This window comes from Poromitra crassiceps (assembly GCF_964638095.1).
Source record: "Poromitra crassiceps genome assembly, chromosome: 3".
Classification (NCBI taxonomy): domain Eukaryota; kingdom Metazoa; phylum Chordata; class Actinopteri; order Beryciformes; family Melamphaidae; genus Poromitra; species Poromitra crassiceps.
The window spans coordinates 5,976,032-5,989,918 of NC_139625.1; the positions used below are offsets into that span (position 1 = coordinate 5,976,032).

The 13,887-nt window shown below is 41.3% G+C and overlaps 1 protein-coding gene across 1 annotated transcript in view; it reads left to right on the plus strand.

Annotated features, from left to right (window-relative positions):
• afdnb (afadin, adherens junction formation factor b) overlaps positions 1–13,887 on the plus strand; it is a gene marked incomplete at its 5' end in the record, with an annotated part of 43,143 nt that overhangs the window by 1,591 nt on the left and 27,665 nt on the right. Inside the window, 4 exons of the mRNA XM_083634316.1 lie at positions 2,693–2,885; positions 11,820–11,926; positions 12,844–12,974; positions 13,127–13,245. Of these exons, the coding sequence (XP_083490442.1) occupies positions 2,693–2,885; positions 11,820–11,926; positions 12,844–12,974; positions 13,127–13,245 (550 nt within the window). The remainder of the gene's footprint in view (positions 1–2,692; positions 2,886–11,819; positions 11,927–12,843; positions 12,975–13,126; positions 13,246–13,887) is intronic.

The following is a 13,887-nucleotide window of genomic DNA, read 5'->3' on the forward strand; positions in this document are numbered from 1 at the left end:
TTTGGATTTTGCGTTCCTGTGCAGTTCAGTGTGGGGTCCACTGAGGCCACCTCATACTAAAGATGCAGAGTATGATGAGGGTACTGTAATGTTCGGAGGAGGGTAAAGTGTCAACCAAAATTGTGTATAGGCTAACTGTACCGTGTCATGTTTCCTGTCTAGCCCCAACTGCAGATCTCAGTATCAATATCTGCTTTCAAGCTCAAGTTTCACGTTCATTTGATATACACTAGAAAGGCCAGTGGATTTTGACGGCTCATATAGAGCGATGGCTCTCAAACAACAAGTCAAGGAGCCCTAAACTAAACTGACACAAATTAGACCACGGACTCGCATCTGATGAGATTTCTGCTCATAAGAAGCTATTGCAGAAAGTGTATTACCCATGACCAAAATAGTCATACATTCTGCTATGGATGGAATTATAGTCAAAATGTATTATTTCCCCTGTTTGCTGGGGACACCATGGAACCCGCTCAAGGACCGCTGGGGGTCCCCGCCCGGACCCCACTTTGAGAACCACTAGAGGGCCAACAACAACAAGCCATCAATTGAATGAGGTTGATATGATTATAATTCCTATTTCCAAACAGCACTATAGTTTCTCCAGAAAGTGGGTCTTGGAAAAGTCACAGGGGCAAGCTGAGAAAGCTGAGACATTTCAAATCTAAAATTCAAAACAGCATTTAGTTGATGGAGGATTGGCCTTAAAGCCATAATGATTTCTTTGTATATGAAATAAATCTCATTGCTTTACTTCCTGGAAAACAGAAAATGTTGGTAGCACTTAAAGTGGTAATAGATACCGTCGTCTGTGTGGGAACGTCCACAAAACGTTACTACGGCTGACGCGCGGGTGGGGTAATAGTATGATAATAAGTAATAATTAGGTGATACAATGAAATTACCAAAGTAATAACCAGGTAATAGCTTGGTATTAACACTGGTCAGCTGCTATCGGGGACAGCAGATTGCTAGCTGGGAAGTGCTTCCAGGTAATTTTTGTGCTTTTGTACGATTGTAAATGCTGCTAAAAAAACTGGGGCCTGGAGGACGATTAAAGGATGTGTTGATGTAGCCACTCATGACGATATGTGCATGTAGCCATATCATGTATACGTTGATGTAGCCGTATCTCTTTTTGTGCAAGGTTTAGAGAAATAAGCCGGCCTGGTTGTCGAGGGGCACCAGTAACGGAAGTTATCGAGCACCGCTCTTTGGGGTGCAGTTGATGTGTTGATGTAGCCACTCATGATATACTTTGCGTAAAACTGCAGTATAAAGATAAATAACATCGTATCCAGGCCTGGGTTCTGCGAAAGGAGCTTTACAATTATAGGGTTAAAAGGTATACTATTACAAGAAAACTAAGTCATTAAACATGTTTTCTTATATAGCCATGATCTACCAACTGAGCAAATATTATCTGATGTTATGCAAACCCAATGATGTTTCAAGTCCTCTCTAAGTTTTTAGCTATTTTTGCAACTACTACGCTTGTCGCTTAATGCACTTTTTATGCTCTTTTTCAAAGTTCGGTTGTGATGCTTTTAAATGTCTATTTTATCCTCTTCTTTTATTCTTTTATTTTCTTGTGTCATCCATTTTATGTGAAGCACTTTGAATGGCCTGTGTATGAAATGTGCGTTACAAATAAACTTGACTTGACTTGACTTAATCTTTAAGTCTAGAAGTTTGGTTTAATTTAATATTACCATGAGATAAAAATTTCCCTATTATTACCATTTGTTTCTGGCCCTGTTACTCTGGTCCTAGTCTCTCCCCAGACTCAAATATTATGTTGAATCACAGCGCTCCGCATAAATGAGTCTGTGCCACTTCACAGCCACTTCTGAGGTTTGAGGGCAGGTCTAGGGGGGTTGAAACTGAATGAGTGACAGGTCGTAGCACCAATGAGAGAGCAGTTTAAAAAATGGGCTGTCGTCTGATTGCAAAGTCGTTACTGATTGGGGAAGACTGAATCCACCACTGGCCAATCACTGGCCAAGTGAACGGTTCACTTCCGACCCCAGCTGGCTGAGGGAAAGTGTCCCAGACCTAGAGAGAGCTCTGCAGCATGCAGTAATGTAGTGTATCAGCGTATGGGTCTGGCCCTGATTAACCTATTACATAAAATTCAGTCTAATTACCCAGATAACCCCATTGTTAATACCAAGCTATTACATGGTTATTACTTTGGTAATTACATATTATTACCTAATAATGACTTATTAGCATAGTATTACCCCCATATTACCATGTTGTTACCGAGCTGTAATGCAAAATGCTACCAAAATCTTTAGTAGTGACATCACTGTGTACCAGGAGGCGTAGGTAGGCTATGTAAAGATTTCTAACGAATAAAAACATCACAGAATTTTGTAATAATCCCACCCCCTTGTCCTTCCCATAAAATGGCATTTTTCTCCCAAACTGACATCCCATTGGTTTACACTTTTTCGAATGATCCCGCCCTGCGTTATCTCCTGATCCAGGAAATAATGTCACATTAAGGAAGCAAGATGCTCTCGAAATGGTTTCGTTGTGACTTTAAAGTGCACAATGATCTCACTTTACAAAGGCTAAAGAAAGAAGTTTGGGTAAAAGAGCAAATAGACAAGTGAAAACAATATGGCCACACAGGAGAGACAAAAACACGAGAGAGATTTGACTGGTTTCTTCTTTCGTGCAGCACCTGGAGTTCCATGGCGTGATGCGCTTCTACTTTGAGGATAATGTCGCGGGCAACGTGGCGACCAAGTGCCTGCGTGTCTGCAGCAGCTCTTCAACTCCAGAGGTTATTGAAACTCTGTCGGAGAAGTTCAGGCCAGACATGAAGATGCTGACCACTTGCTATTCCCTTTATGAGGTTCACACCAACCAGGGTAAGAACTCAACTGAGATGTTGTCTCTTTGACTGTGGCATGTCCAGAGCCGATTCAAAATCCCGTCAATGGGACGATTCAGCCATGCATCTAACCTCCCTGGAGAGGAGGTCAGGAGAAACATAAGTGGGTGTTGTCCCAAAACTAGACATACAGAGACATTTAAAATAGAGAGGCAAAGTGGAACGTCACTTCCTGCTTCAGCACTGTACCAGAGATTTTCATCCGCCATTTATTTTCCCATATAGACATTTCGTAAAATGCTTATAAAATAGTTGTACTTTGTCGAACCAAACGGTTCAGCTAACGCAATAATCGGGAAAGACCATAGAACATTTCACTCGGACCAAAACCTTAAAAAAACAACATGGAGAAAATGTTTTTCTTTAAACCCGCATTTTTTTTTTTTTTTTTTTTTTTTAATACTTTTTATTTAATGCATTTCAGCCAGGCCTGAACTTTGGTCAGGTCAGGTTGGCCCCACATCGGGCTACACACAACATACACCAGACTGTCAACCTTGACAACACCAACAACCACAAAAAGAAAAAGACAGAAAAAGGGGAAAAAGAAAGAAAATAATAATAATAAAAATAAAATAAATAAAATAAAAAATAAATAAAAATAAAGCCATAACAATACAGTATACGTCAGTAAGTTGTAACTGATTGCAAATCATTTATCAGTCCCAACAGGTAGGCACGAGATGGGAAAACCTGGAGGGACTGGTTCACTATACACCGTCGAAACACCTGTCGTCCAACATTTAACACCAGCCCAGACTTTAGTACAAGACTCAGGATATACTCATTAAGTACTATTTACATACATATACATACACATATACACACATATATATATATATATACACCTACATACCTATACATACACACTTACATATTTTTTTTTTTTTTTTTTTTTTTCCAAATTAATGATTGCTGTGTTCCATCCATTTACTCCATCTACTATCGGCTATGTACCTTTGATTTCTAATTGCGTAAGTTATCCTTTCCATAGTGTACACTTGATTAATCAAATCCCTCCATGCCTGTATTTGTGGTTTGTGTGTCTGACGCCAGTTACGTGTAATTGTTTTCAGTGCGGTGATTCTGAGGATTCTTGCCAGGTATTTGTCTTTTTCTTCTGGCATTTGTAAAGGACTAATGCCAAGGAGATAATATCTAGCATCCAATGGAAATGTTACTTTCATAATCGACTCGATCTCCCGGTGTATTGTTTCCCAGAATGATTTTAAGACTGGGCAGGACCACAGTATATGAGAGAGGTTCGCAGTATTGTCCCCACAATTTCTCCAGCACTTTGGAGTAATCTTGTGATCATATTTCGCTTGCTGGGCTGGTGTTATAAAATAATGGAGTTGTACCTTCCAAGAAAACTCCCTCCAGAAGAGTGAATTTGTTGTTTTATGAGTATTAATATTAATTTCCCTCCATTCATCCTCTGATATATCGATTTCTAATTCCTCTTCCACTTTTCCTTTGCCCTTACTTCCTCCAGTCTATCAACGTTTGTAAGAAATTTGTAAACCACAGAGATTTGATTATTTATTCTAAATTTACTATGATTTTTCAAAATAAATTTAATTATGGGATGTACTTCATCAGCAGTTTTATTCCGCATCTGACTATCTCCTATGTAGCTCCTAACTTGGAGGAAGCGGTAGAAATGTGAATGCGGTAGTTCATATTTAAGGGAAAGATCATCGAAAGACACAACTCCATCACTGTTAAAGAACTGTCCAAAGAAAGTTAGGCCTTTCTGCTTCCAAAGGTGAAATGTTTTGTCCATCTTATTGGGTGTAAATTCTGGGTCTCTTTCTATCTCCCTCAGTGATAACAGATCTCCATCAAGTTTTAATATTGTACATATTTTTTTCCAATTTTTTAACGTATTATTAACACAGGTATTTTCAGTCCTATTTATTACCTTTCTTTTTGCCCCCAGGGCTATATTTATGGGGTGATTTTCTATTAGATTTACTTCCATTGATCTCCATTTGGCAGTAGAGTTTTCTTGCATCCAGGTTCGAATCGACTGGATTTGTGCTGCAAGATGGTACTTCTTAAGATCTGGGAACGCGAGTCCGCCTCTTTCCTTGGACAGTTTCAGTGTTTTGAGTTTAATCCTAACTTTGTTACCATTCCACAGAAATCTTGTAAATATTGTATCCCATTGCTTAAACATTGCACTTTCAATTACAAGGGGAAGCATCTGAAAAAGAAATAAAAAACGTGGCAGCACATTCATTCTAATCACATCAATTTTACTGGCCAGTGTCAATGGTAACATCTTCCATCTATTTATATCATCTTTGAGCTGTGACTCTAGGTTCCCAAAATTATATTTAAATAAAAATTCTAATTTCTTAGGGATGACAATACCAAGATATTTAATTCTCTCCTGGTCCCACTTCCATTTGAACATCCTTTTTACTTTTGACGAAACCGGGTCCCCCAGAGTCATAGCCTCGGATTTTTGTACATTCAATTTATAACCTGACATATTGCTATAAGTGCTAATAGTACTCATTAACGCCAGAAGTGATCTCTCTGGGTTATTAATGTATAAGATAATGTCATCTGCGTATAGCGCCAGTTTATGTTCCTGATCGGCTATTTTTACCCCCTCTATCCCACGCTGTTGTCGGATACTTTCTGCAAGAGGTTCGATACTGAGAGCAAAAATCAAAGGTGACAAAGGATCCCCTTGCCTCGTCCCTCTGTGCAAGTCAAAAGCCCTTGAGATTGTTCCATTGACTCTGACCGATGCTTTGGGTTTATGATACATAGCTTTAATCCATTTAATGAATGTGTTGTTGAACCCAAAGCCTTTACAAGATTCAAAAATGTATGGCCAGAGGACCCGGTCGAAGGCCTTTTCTGCATCAAGAGTGAGAAGCACTGTTTGTCTTCGTGAGTTATTGACATGTTCTATGATATTCAAGGTGCGTCTTACATTGTCTGCTATTTGTCTATCTGTAATAAAACCAGTTTGATCTGTGTTAATGATACTTGGGACTATTTTCTTAAGTCTGTCCGCTAGTATCCCACTCAGTATTTTGTGGTCTAAGTTTAACAATGAAATAGGCCTGTATGAAGAACACTCTGTTGTATTTTTTCCTTCTTTATGTATGACTGAGATGATTGATGTGTCCCATGTTTCTGCCCAGGTTCCTTGCTGCAATGCCCAGTTAAAAGTCTTTGTCAAGGTTGGGATGAGCTGGTCTCTGAACTCCTTGTAGAATTCTCCTGTATAACCGTCACTACCAGGACATTTCCCAGCCTTAAGTTTCTTTACTGCTCTCTGTACATCTTCCTCTGATAGGGGTCTAGTGAGCTCAACATTTTGTTCATCTGTGACTTGAGGTAAATTGAGGGTTAATATATGTTCTTCTACATCGTTAATGGAAGTACTACTCTGATCTGGGCTGTACAGACTTTCATAATAACTAGCGAATTCCTCTGCTATGTCACTCTTGGTTATGGCTGTCTTCTTTGTCTGGTTATTCTTAATTGTTGAAATATATGATTTTGTTTGTTGTTTTTTAAGTTTATATGCTAAGAGTTTCAATGCCTTTGGCCCATTATCGTAGTATTTCTGTTTCGTAAATGTCAAATGCCTTTCAACCCTTTCTGTAAGTAAGTTATCTAGAGCCATCCGTGTTTGTTTTAGGTCATTCAGAGTAGCCAAGTTCTTTGTTGATTTGTGATCTTTTTCCATTGATTTTATTCTATTTTCCAATTCTAGGACTTTTTTCCCTTGTTCTTTCTTTTTAAAGGATGCATAAGACATAATTTCCCCTCTAATGACTGCCTTTGCTCCTTCCCATAGTATAATAGGATCAATCTCGTCAGTTTCATTTAACTCTAAATAGTTCTTAATTACTTGTTGTATTTTGATTTTAAAAACGTTGTCATACAGCAAGGCGTTATTCATTCTCCAGACTGATCTTCCCTTCTCCAGACCAGCTTCTATAACTAGTGAGATAGGAGCATGATCTGAGAGTGTAATATGATCAATTGTGCAGCTTTTTACCATGAACACATCTTTTTTTAACATAAAAAAGTAATCAAGTCTTGAATAACAGTCGTGGGGATTGGAATAAAATGTATAATCCCTCTCACCCGGATGTAGCGTTCTCCATATGCCATTTAGACCTATTTCTGTTGATGCTCTTTTCAATGCTTTAGCTGCCTGTGTTGCGCTATGTTGTCTGGTGCTTTGTGTGTCCAGCTTTGGACACATAATAAGATTTAGATCACCTCCTAGAATTACTGTACCTTTACTATCAGAAGCAATTAATTTAATCAATTTATTTATCATAGTTGGACCTTCCTCTGGTGGGCTATACACATTTATTAGAGTGAAATATCGATCATACATTTTACCAATCACCACGACATATCTTCCTTCATTGTCAGCAATTATATTTTCAACCTGAAATGGTATTTGAGACTTAACAAGGATTGCCACACCCCTTCTAGATGAACTATAGGAAGAGTAATAGACTTGAGCATCACCCAACTTTTTGAGTTTCTCATGCTCAAGGCCTGAGAGTCTAGTCTCCTGAAGAAACAATATATCTCCTTTTTTCTTTTTAAGTTCTTGCATGATCTTTTTCCTTTTAATTGGGTTGTTGAGCCCGTTTACATTATAAGATATGACCTTAATACTAGCCATTGAGATTAGGGGTGTGTTTCCTTGTATATAGGCCGACATTCCTCCACCTTGAGTTGCAATGTAGTCCAACACTCTGCTTTAAAGCCACCGTATATTTTATATTGCAATCAGCTTTTTGAAACAAAAATAAACATAAAAAGTAAAAAATAACGAAAAAAATTAACAGACCTCCAATTGTGGTCTCCTCTCCTGGGAGGCCGTTGCAGGCAATCCATGTGTCCACATCATGGAGCCTTGGGCAAACTCTTGTGTTTGCCCCGTACTTGTTTTCCACAGCAGGTATACACATTGAAGAAATAAACAAAAAGAGCACACGCACCTTTCCCCTCCACCCAGACACAAATTTAAGGAGATTGAATAGCATTTTGTTTTAAACAAACTGAACAAGTCTTGACATACCCAGTAAAGTCTGACCCTGAGAGAGAAAAAAAAAAAAAAAAAAAAAGAACCACACAAAAAAGCCCCAAAGGGACCTAACAGCATCTCTAGGTCACATCATCAGAGAGGAAACAAAATATGTCCGCTTGTTTACGATTCACCCCCCCCCCCCCCAAATAATAAATGTACATCTTGTGTCAAGTAGGAAGTTTATACAATTTTATATAGTAAGGTTTAATCTCGAACCATCCATTACCCTCTACTGGACACTTTCTTAATAGACCCTCCCGCCCACTCAACCCATGTGAGGCCAGAGAGAGAGAGAGAGAGAGAGCGAGAGATGGAGAGAGAGGAAGAAAAACACACAAAAAGCACAAAACCAAACACCAGTCGCTGCCACTTGGTATTTCATTACACTTGCTTCTTCATAACAAACCACTCTCGTCTCCAAATCCCGCTCCACTCATTAATAGTTCAGGTTAGTAAATCCCACACATTTTACATTCAGTCCGTGGATAGGGCAATGTGAATCGCCCCCATAGATAATCACCATTTCGGGTATCCAGGGACTTCAATTCAACGTCATAGCCTATAGCTAGTCGCCTCCGTCAATCCATAGTTCATTATTGTCAATGTCAATATATTGCTCATGTGGACTATTGTTCCAGATAGTGAAAATTAGCCATTTGATGTAGCCAGGTTTATAGAGTTGGTTTGATTACCTGGTTGTAGTGTGTCATAGCCTCTCTATAGCCACTTCTTAACATGCAGTGGAATCCGTATTATAACCTGCACCTAGCCGGTTGGCCTGCATGTTAAACAACAATTAGCCGGCCTACGCGCACTCCCGCGAGTCCGTATCTTATCTACCTCGACCACCGGTATAAGATCCGCTTCCACGCAATCGCAGCTCATGTTAAACAGCTGGCAGGATATTATCCGCATATCCGTAGTGGGCAGGTGTGGCTCGTGACTCACTTCACGTTCACTAGTTTATTAATTAATGAATCGTTCGGGCAATCGCTTATATCAACGAGCAAACTCACGGTTTCCTCAAGTGCTGCAAAAACGGATTGATTGATTGTTTGGCCAATGCGCTTCAGCTGCAGCCAGGCAGGTCCAGTGCATCAGGTCTGCTGCTGCTGCTGCTTGCTTGCTCCCATGTCAGAAAAAGCCTAACTTGTGTGGGGAGAAATACATTGAAAACTAGTTAGATATGACTTGAAATGCCACTTGTAAAATAAATCACCCACAGTGATTGACGACAGTCCGACCACTATTTTGACTGGGCTGCGCCTGCTTTATGTAGCAATGTGAAGCGCTCATTTTTTGGCACATTGCCACCCCTCGTTGGAATGGACTCCGTTAAAACCAACGGCATGCTTTTTGAAGTCTCCAGATTTGTCGCTAACGTGATGTAGCCAATGATATCAGCAGGCAGTGTTGTGTGCCTCTCCACTGCGGAGAGGATAGGAGCTGACTGACTGATAGGCTATCAAACTTTTGTGGGGAGAAATAGCCTACATTTAAAACTAGTCAGATATGACTAGTTGCCACTTGTAAAATAGATCACCCACAGTGATTGACGACGGTGCGACCACTATTTTGACTGCCTCATAGCTACAGCTGCTTCCTATCACATTTCTTGTTTTCGATAGATGCTACCGCGCCGCCCCCCCCCCCCCCCCCCCCCCGCCCACTGGCAGAAAAAACGGCTCATATCCAGTTGTTTCTTAACAAAGACCCCTGATGTTTAGAAAGGCAAAACCTGAAAATATCCTGCTCTCTCTAGCAGGACATGATCCAGAGTTCATGTTTAAAAGGCACTTGTGGTCCGTGAAGAAGGCAGTATTATTTGCAAACGTAACGATCAGCTTGCACGGGAATAACAGCCCATACCTCACGTTAGCCTCGCGCAGACGTCCCCGCACCTCGTTGAATAACGCTCTTCGTTTAACCAGATCGGCTGTGAGGTCGGGGTAGATGTGAATCCTCTTCCCCTGGAACTTCAGGTTGCCAGCAGATTCCGCTGCCAGGCGTAGAATGAGCCTCCTCGTCTCCAGGCTAAACAGCCGCGCGATCATGCCCCGCGTCTTGTCTCCCTCCAGACGGGGACCCGTGCGGTGTGCAATGTTGATCAGGGGTTGAGGTCCCAGCTTGTCGGCACCAAACACATCACATAGCAGGGAGTTCATAAAAGTCGTAGGGTTGCCTTTCTCACAGTCTTCAGGCAGTCCCAGCACTCGGATGTTAAACTTGCGGCTATGTGCTTCAATCTGTTCAATTTTCTGTTTCAATGACACATTATCCGATTGTGATTGAGCAAGCTTTTGTTCAATATCATTTAGGCGGCGTTCCGTCTCGTTGGCGGCTGCTTCTAGGTCCTTTACCTTAGTCTTATTGGAGGCCATTTCATTGCGAAGTGAATCCAGGCATTCTTGAATTGGCTTAAGTTTCAAATCAAGTGCAGAGCCAAGTTCTTCACGCATGACTTCTCTCACAATGGATGCAAGTTCTCCGCGATCCATAGCAGTAATTTTTTGTTTTAGATCACTTCTTAAATTTCTTAGCTCTCTGGTGCCGGTGTTATGCCGAGAAATGCCCCCCCGGCGAGAATGCCCCCCCTGCTCTATAACGAGTGAGAGCGAGCGGGGGGGAAGGGGGGGGGTTGAGTAAATCTATGAAGCCTTGTTTCTTCTCAATGTCACCAGCTGATATTTATGGCTGTTTGTGAGTGACATTGAGAATTTCAGAGGGTTACACACTCCAAAAACATGTCATTTCTCTGTACTTACAGGCTAAGTAGAGGGTATGATGTGAATACCCTGTAAGAAGCCTACTTGTACCAAATCTGTACTTAGGTTACAGGGCAAGTGTTGTGTTGTTGTGCAATTAGGCCAAATCTGGTACCCTGTACTTATAGCCTATGTAAGATTAGTCTTTAAACAGTAGCCTAATGTTGACCTACGTTGGGAGCTGTGTCTCACAACTCAAACCCCCCCCCCCGCTCGCTCTCACTCGTTATGAGACAAGGAAACGAGGCTTCGTAGATTTACTCAACCCCCCCCCCCCCCCCGCTCGCTCTCACTCGTTATAGAGCAGGGGGGGCATTCTCGCCGGGGGGGCATTTCTCGGCATAACACCGGCCATGCAGCTTGATTATCAAACAGGCAACAGGTGCGGTCCGTGCGAGAATTGCGACCGTAAACGAGACAAGTTTGATTTGCTTCTGCGATATCACTATCACGTGAACCAAGGTTTCCTCCTTATGTTCAGTTTGTGCAATTTGTTTGCGAAAAATAAACCCTCCTTACATTCTAAAACTTAATTAATTAGGAGGAGCAGTCGTGCGTGCGTTCAGCCCATGCTGCCCGGAACAGGAAGTCCCGAAATGACTCCTAACCCCTCCTAAACCCGCATTTTTTTTTAAACGTTTTGGTCCCAGGGAAATGTTATGCGATCTCTCCTGTTTCTAAATATATCTGTACCGTTTGGTTTGAACCAGTAAAACTATTTCAATACGCATTTTACGAAATGTGTATGGGGAAATAAATGGCGGATGAACATATCTGGTAGCTACAGTGCTGAAGCAGGAAGTATAGGCGGTCACTTTGCCTCTCTATGGCAAATGCTTAAAAACTCCAACATCATCTGATCCCCTTTCAAAGTGTCCTGGCCAAGCCACTGCTCATTCAGGCTGTTCATTTGATTCCAGCCGGTCAAACAACACAACACAAGCACTCAATACAACTGTTCAGCTGTAAATGTACAGTGTTTTTAGCACTGTTGAGTTATTTATCTGATTCAGCTGTCTAATGTCCACTAAACCGTTTTGTTTTGAATGTGTGGAATAAGAACATAGATTGGAACCCGATGAGAAACCTTTGGTTGTACAATTAAACTGGAACTCAGACAACAGAGACGGACGTTTCGTCCTCAGGAACGACACGCAGACTTTGGAGGTAGGCTACCTATCAACCTGCTCATCCGCATTATTACACTTTGGAGGTAGGCTACCTACCTATCAACCTTCTCATCTGCATTGTTACTGTTATTTCACAATTCACAATTCACACCGTATTTCCGTGTGATTTGTATTGTTTTATATGTACCGTCATTTTGTAATTGTTTTATATGTTTTGCCATAAATACTGTATGCTATAATCAGGGTGTCCTTGAGAAAGAGAGCTTGCTCTCAATATGGTTAAATGTTATTGGATCATTTAGTCTGTGCTTTAAAGGAATCCCTTCTCTTCTCTGCTTTAGCTTAGCACAATGAACGGTAGTCAATGGTATGGCTAGCTTATACCCCAAACAACGTATTATAAAATGCTTCCATGCTGCTCACCTGGCGTAATCCAAGTCTCCACAAGCCCTGAGATGCCAAGTTGACACCCCGTTTTAGCTGCAATATAATATAGCCATGTGCAGCTGCTGGAACCTCACTTGCACTTCTTCACCCAGCGCCTGGCTACAGTGCAGATTTCAGCTAAAAAACCGGGTGTAAACGATGTCTTTTCAAGTCAACTTGGCATCTCAGGGCTTGTGGAGACTTGGATTACGCCAGGTGAGTAGTATGGAAGCATTTTATGTTTTTTTTCTGTTGTTTTCTTTTACTCGTTTTTGCTCATGTTACTACCACTTACTACTCAATCTTACTACCACTCATGTTAACAGGGCTAGCCATACCATTGACTACTACTATTCATTGTGCTAAGCTAACTAGCGCTCGCTATTTTCTACTATCTTCTTGTCGTACTATTGGGAAAGGGGAAGATGTCAAATAGGTGAATCTCCCAAAATGCGTGTTCTTCGGCTACTGTAGCTCACTCTTGCGCCTCTGTTCTTGGTACGTGTCCGTCTATCTTGAACAATAAAGGATGACTGTCATCAGGACAAGAAGGAAAAAGGAGGCGTGATCCAGAACTTCAGGAGGACACTGTCGAGAAAAGACAACAAGAAGGAGAAGAACAAAACGAATAAGTCTTCCGACAAGGAGGGCGGGAGCGGGTAAGCTCTTCCCTCCCCTGCCTGTTCACTTCAGATTTCTGGCCTGGAGCCACACCTCACCACTCACACACCTCACCACCCACACCTCACCACCCACACACCTCACCACCCACAGAACATCATCCATCCTACCCTTTTAAACACATATCCAGGTCAACTGAGAAGCCAGTGAGCAGCAGCAGCAGCAGCTCCTCCTGTCACCCTGGGAGCAAAAAGCATGACCAGCGCTGCACAGAAAACAAGCAGCTGGACCGGAGGCAGTCTGACCCGGGTGAGTCTGCGAATGGTGGGAAAACAGATATTACACTGCAACTCCTGTTATAGTGATCACCTTGAGACGGGTCAAATTGATCACTATAAGCGGATGATCATTATAACAGATTTTTTTTCTTTTTCTTTATTTCTCATGCAGATTACCATCTAGTTGACATTTGTATAATGTATGACATGAATACAGTACATGTAAAGTAAAGGAATGTTATTGACTTTAAACATCTATACAGTGAGTACAGCTGTTTCAAACACGACAGCAGTCTCACGTAGACAGAGACACCTCCGTCTCTCCACAGACAGAGATGTCGTGATCTCTCCTTATATACAAACAGACATGCATCAAGTATCGCTGCTGTATCTCGTTGGCTCATTTTTGGCAGTTTGTAAGTGAAATATAATAAAATTACTGTAGTTTTAAACATGTTTTCCATTGTTCTCAGGTGGGACAGGGCCCAAAATGATCACTGTAAGCAGAGTATTGATCACTATAAGCATGAATGATTCGGGACCAAGTTTTTAAGAGGTTGATCACTATAAGAGGTTGATCACTATAAGAGGTTGATCACTATAAGCGGTTGATCACTATAAGCGGTTGATCACTATAAGAGGTTGATCACTATAAGCGGTTGATCACTATAAG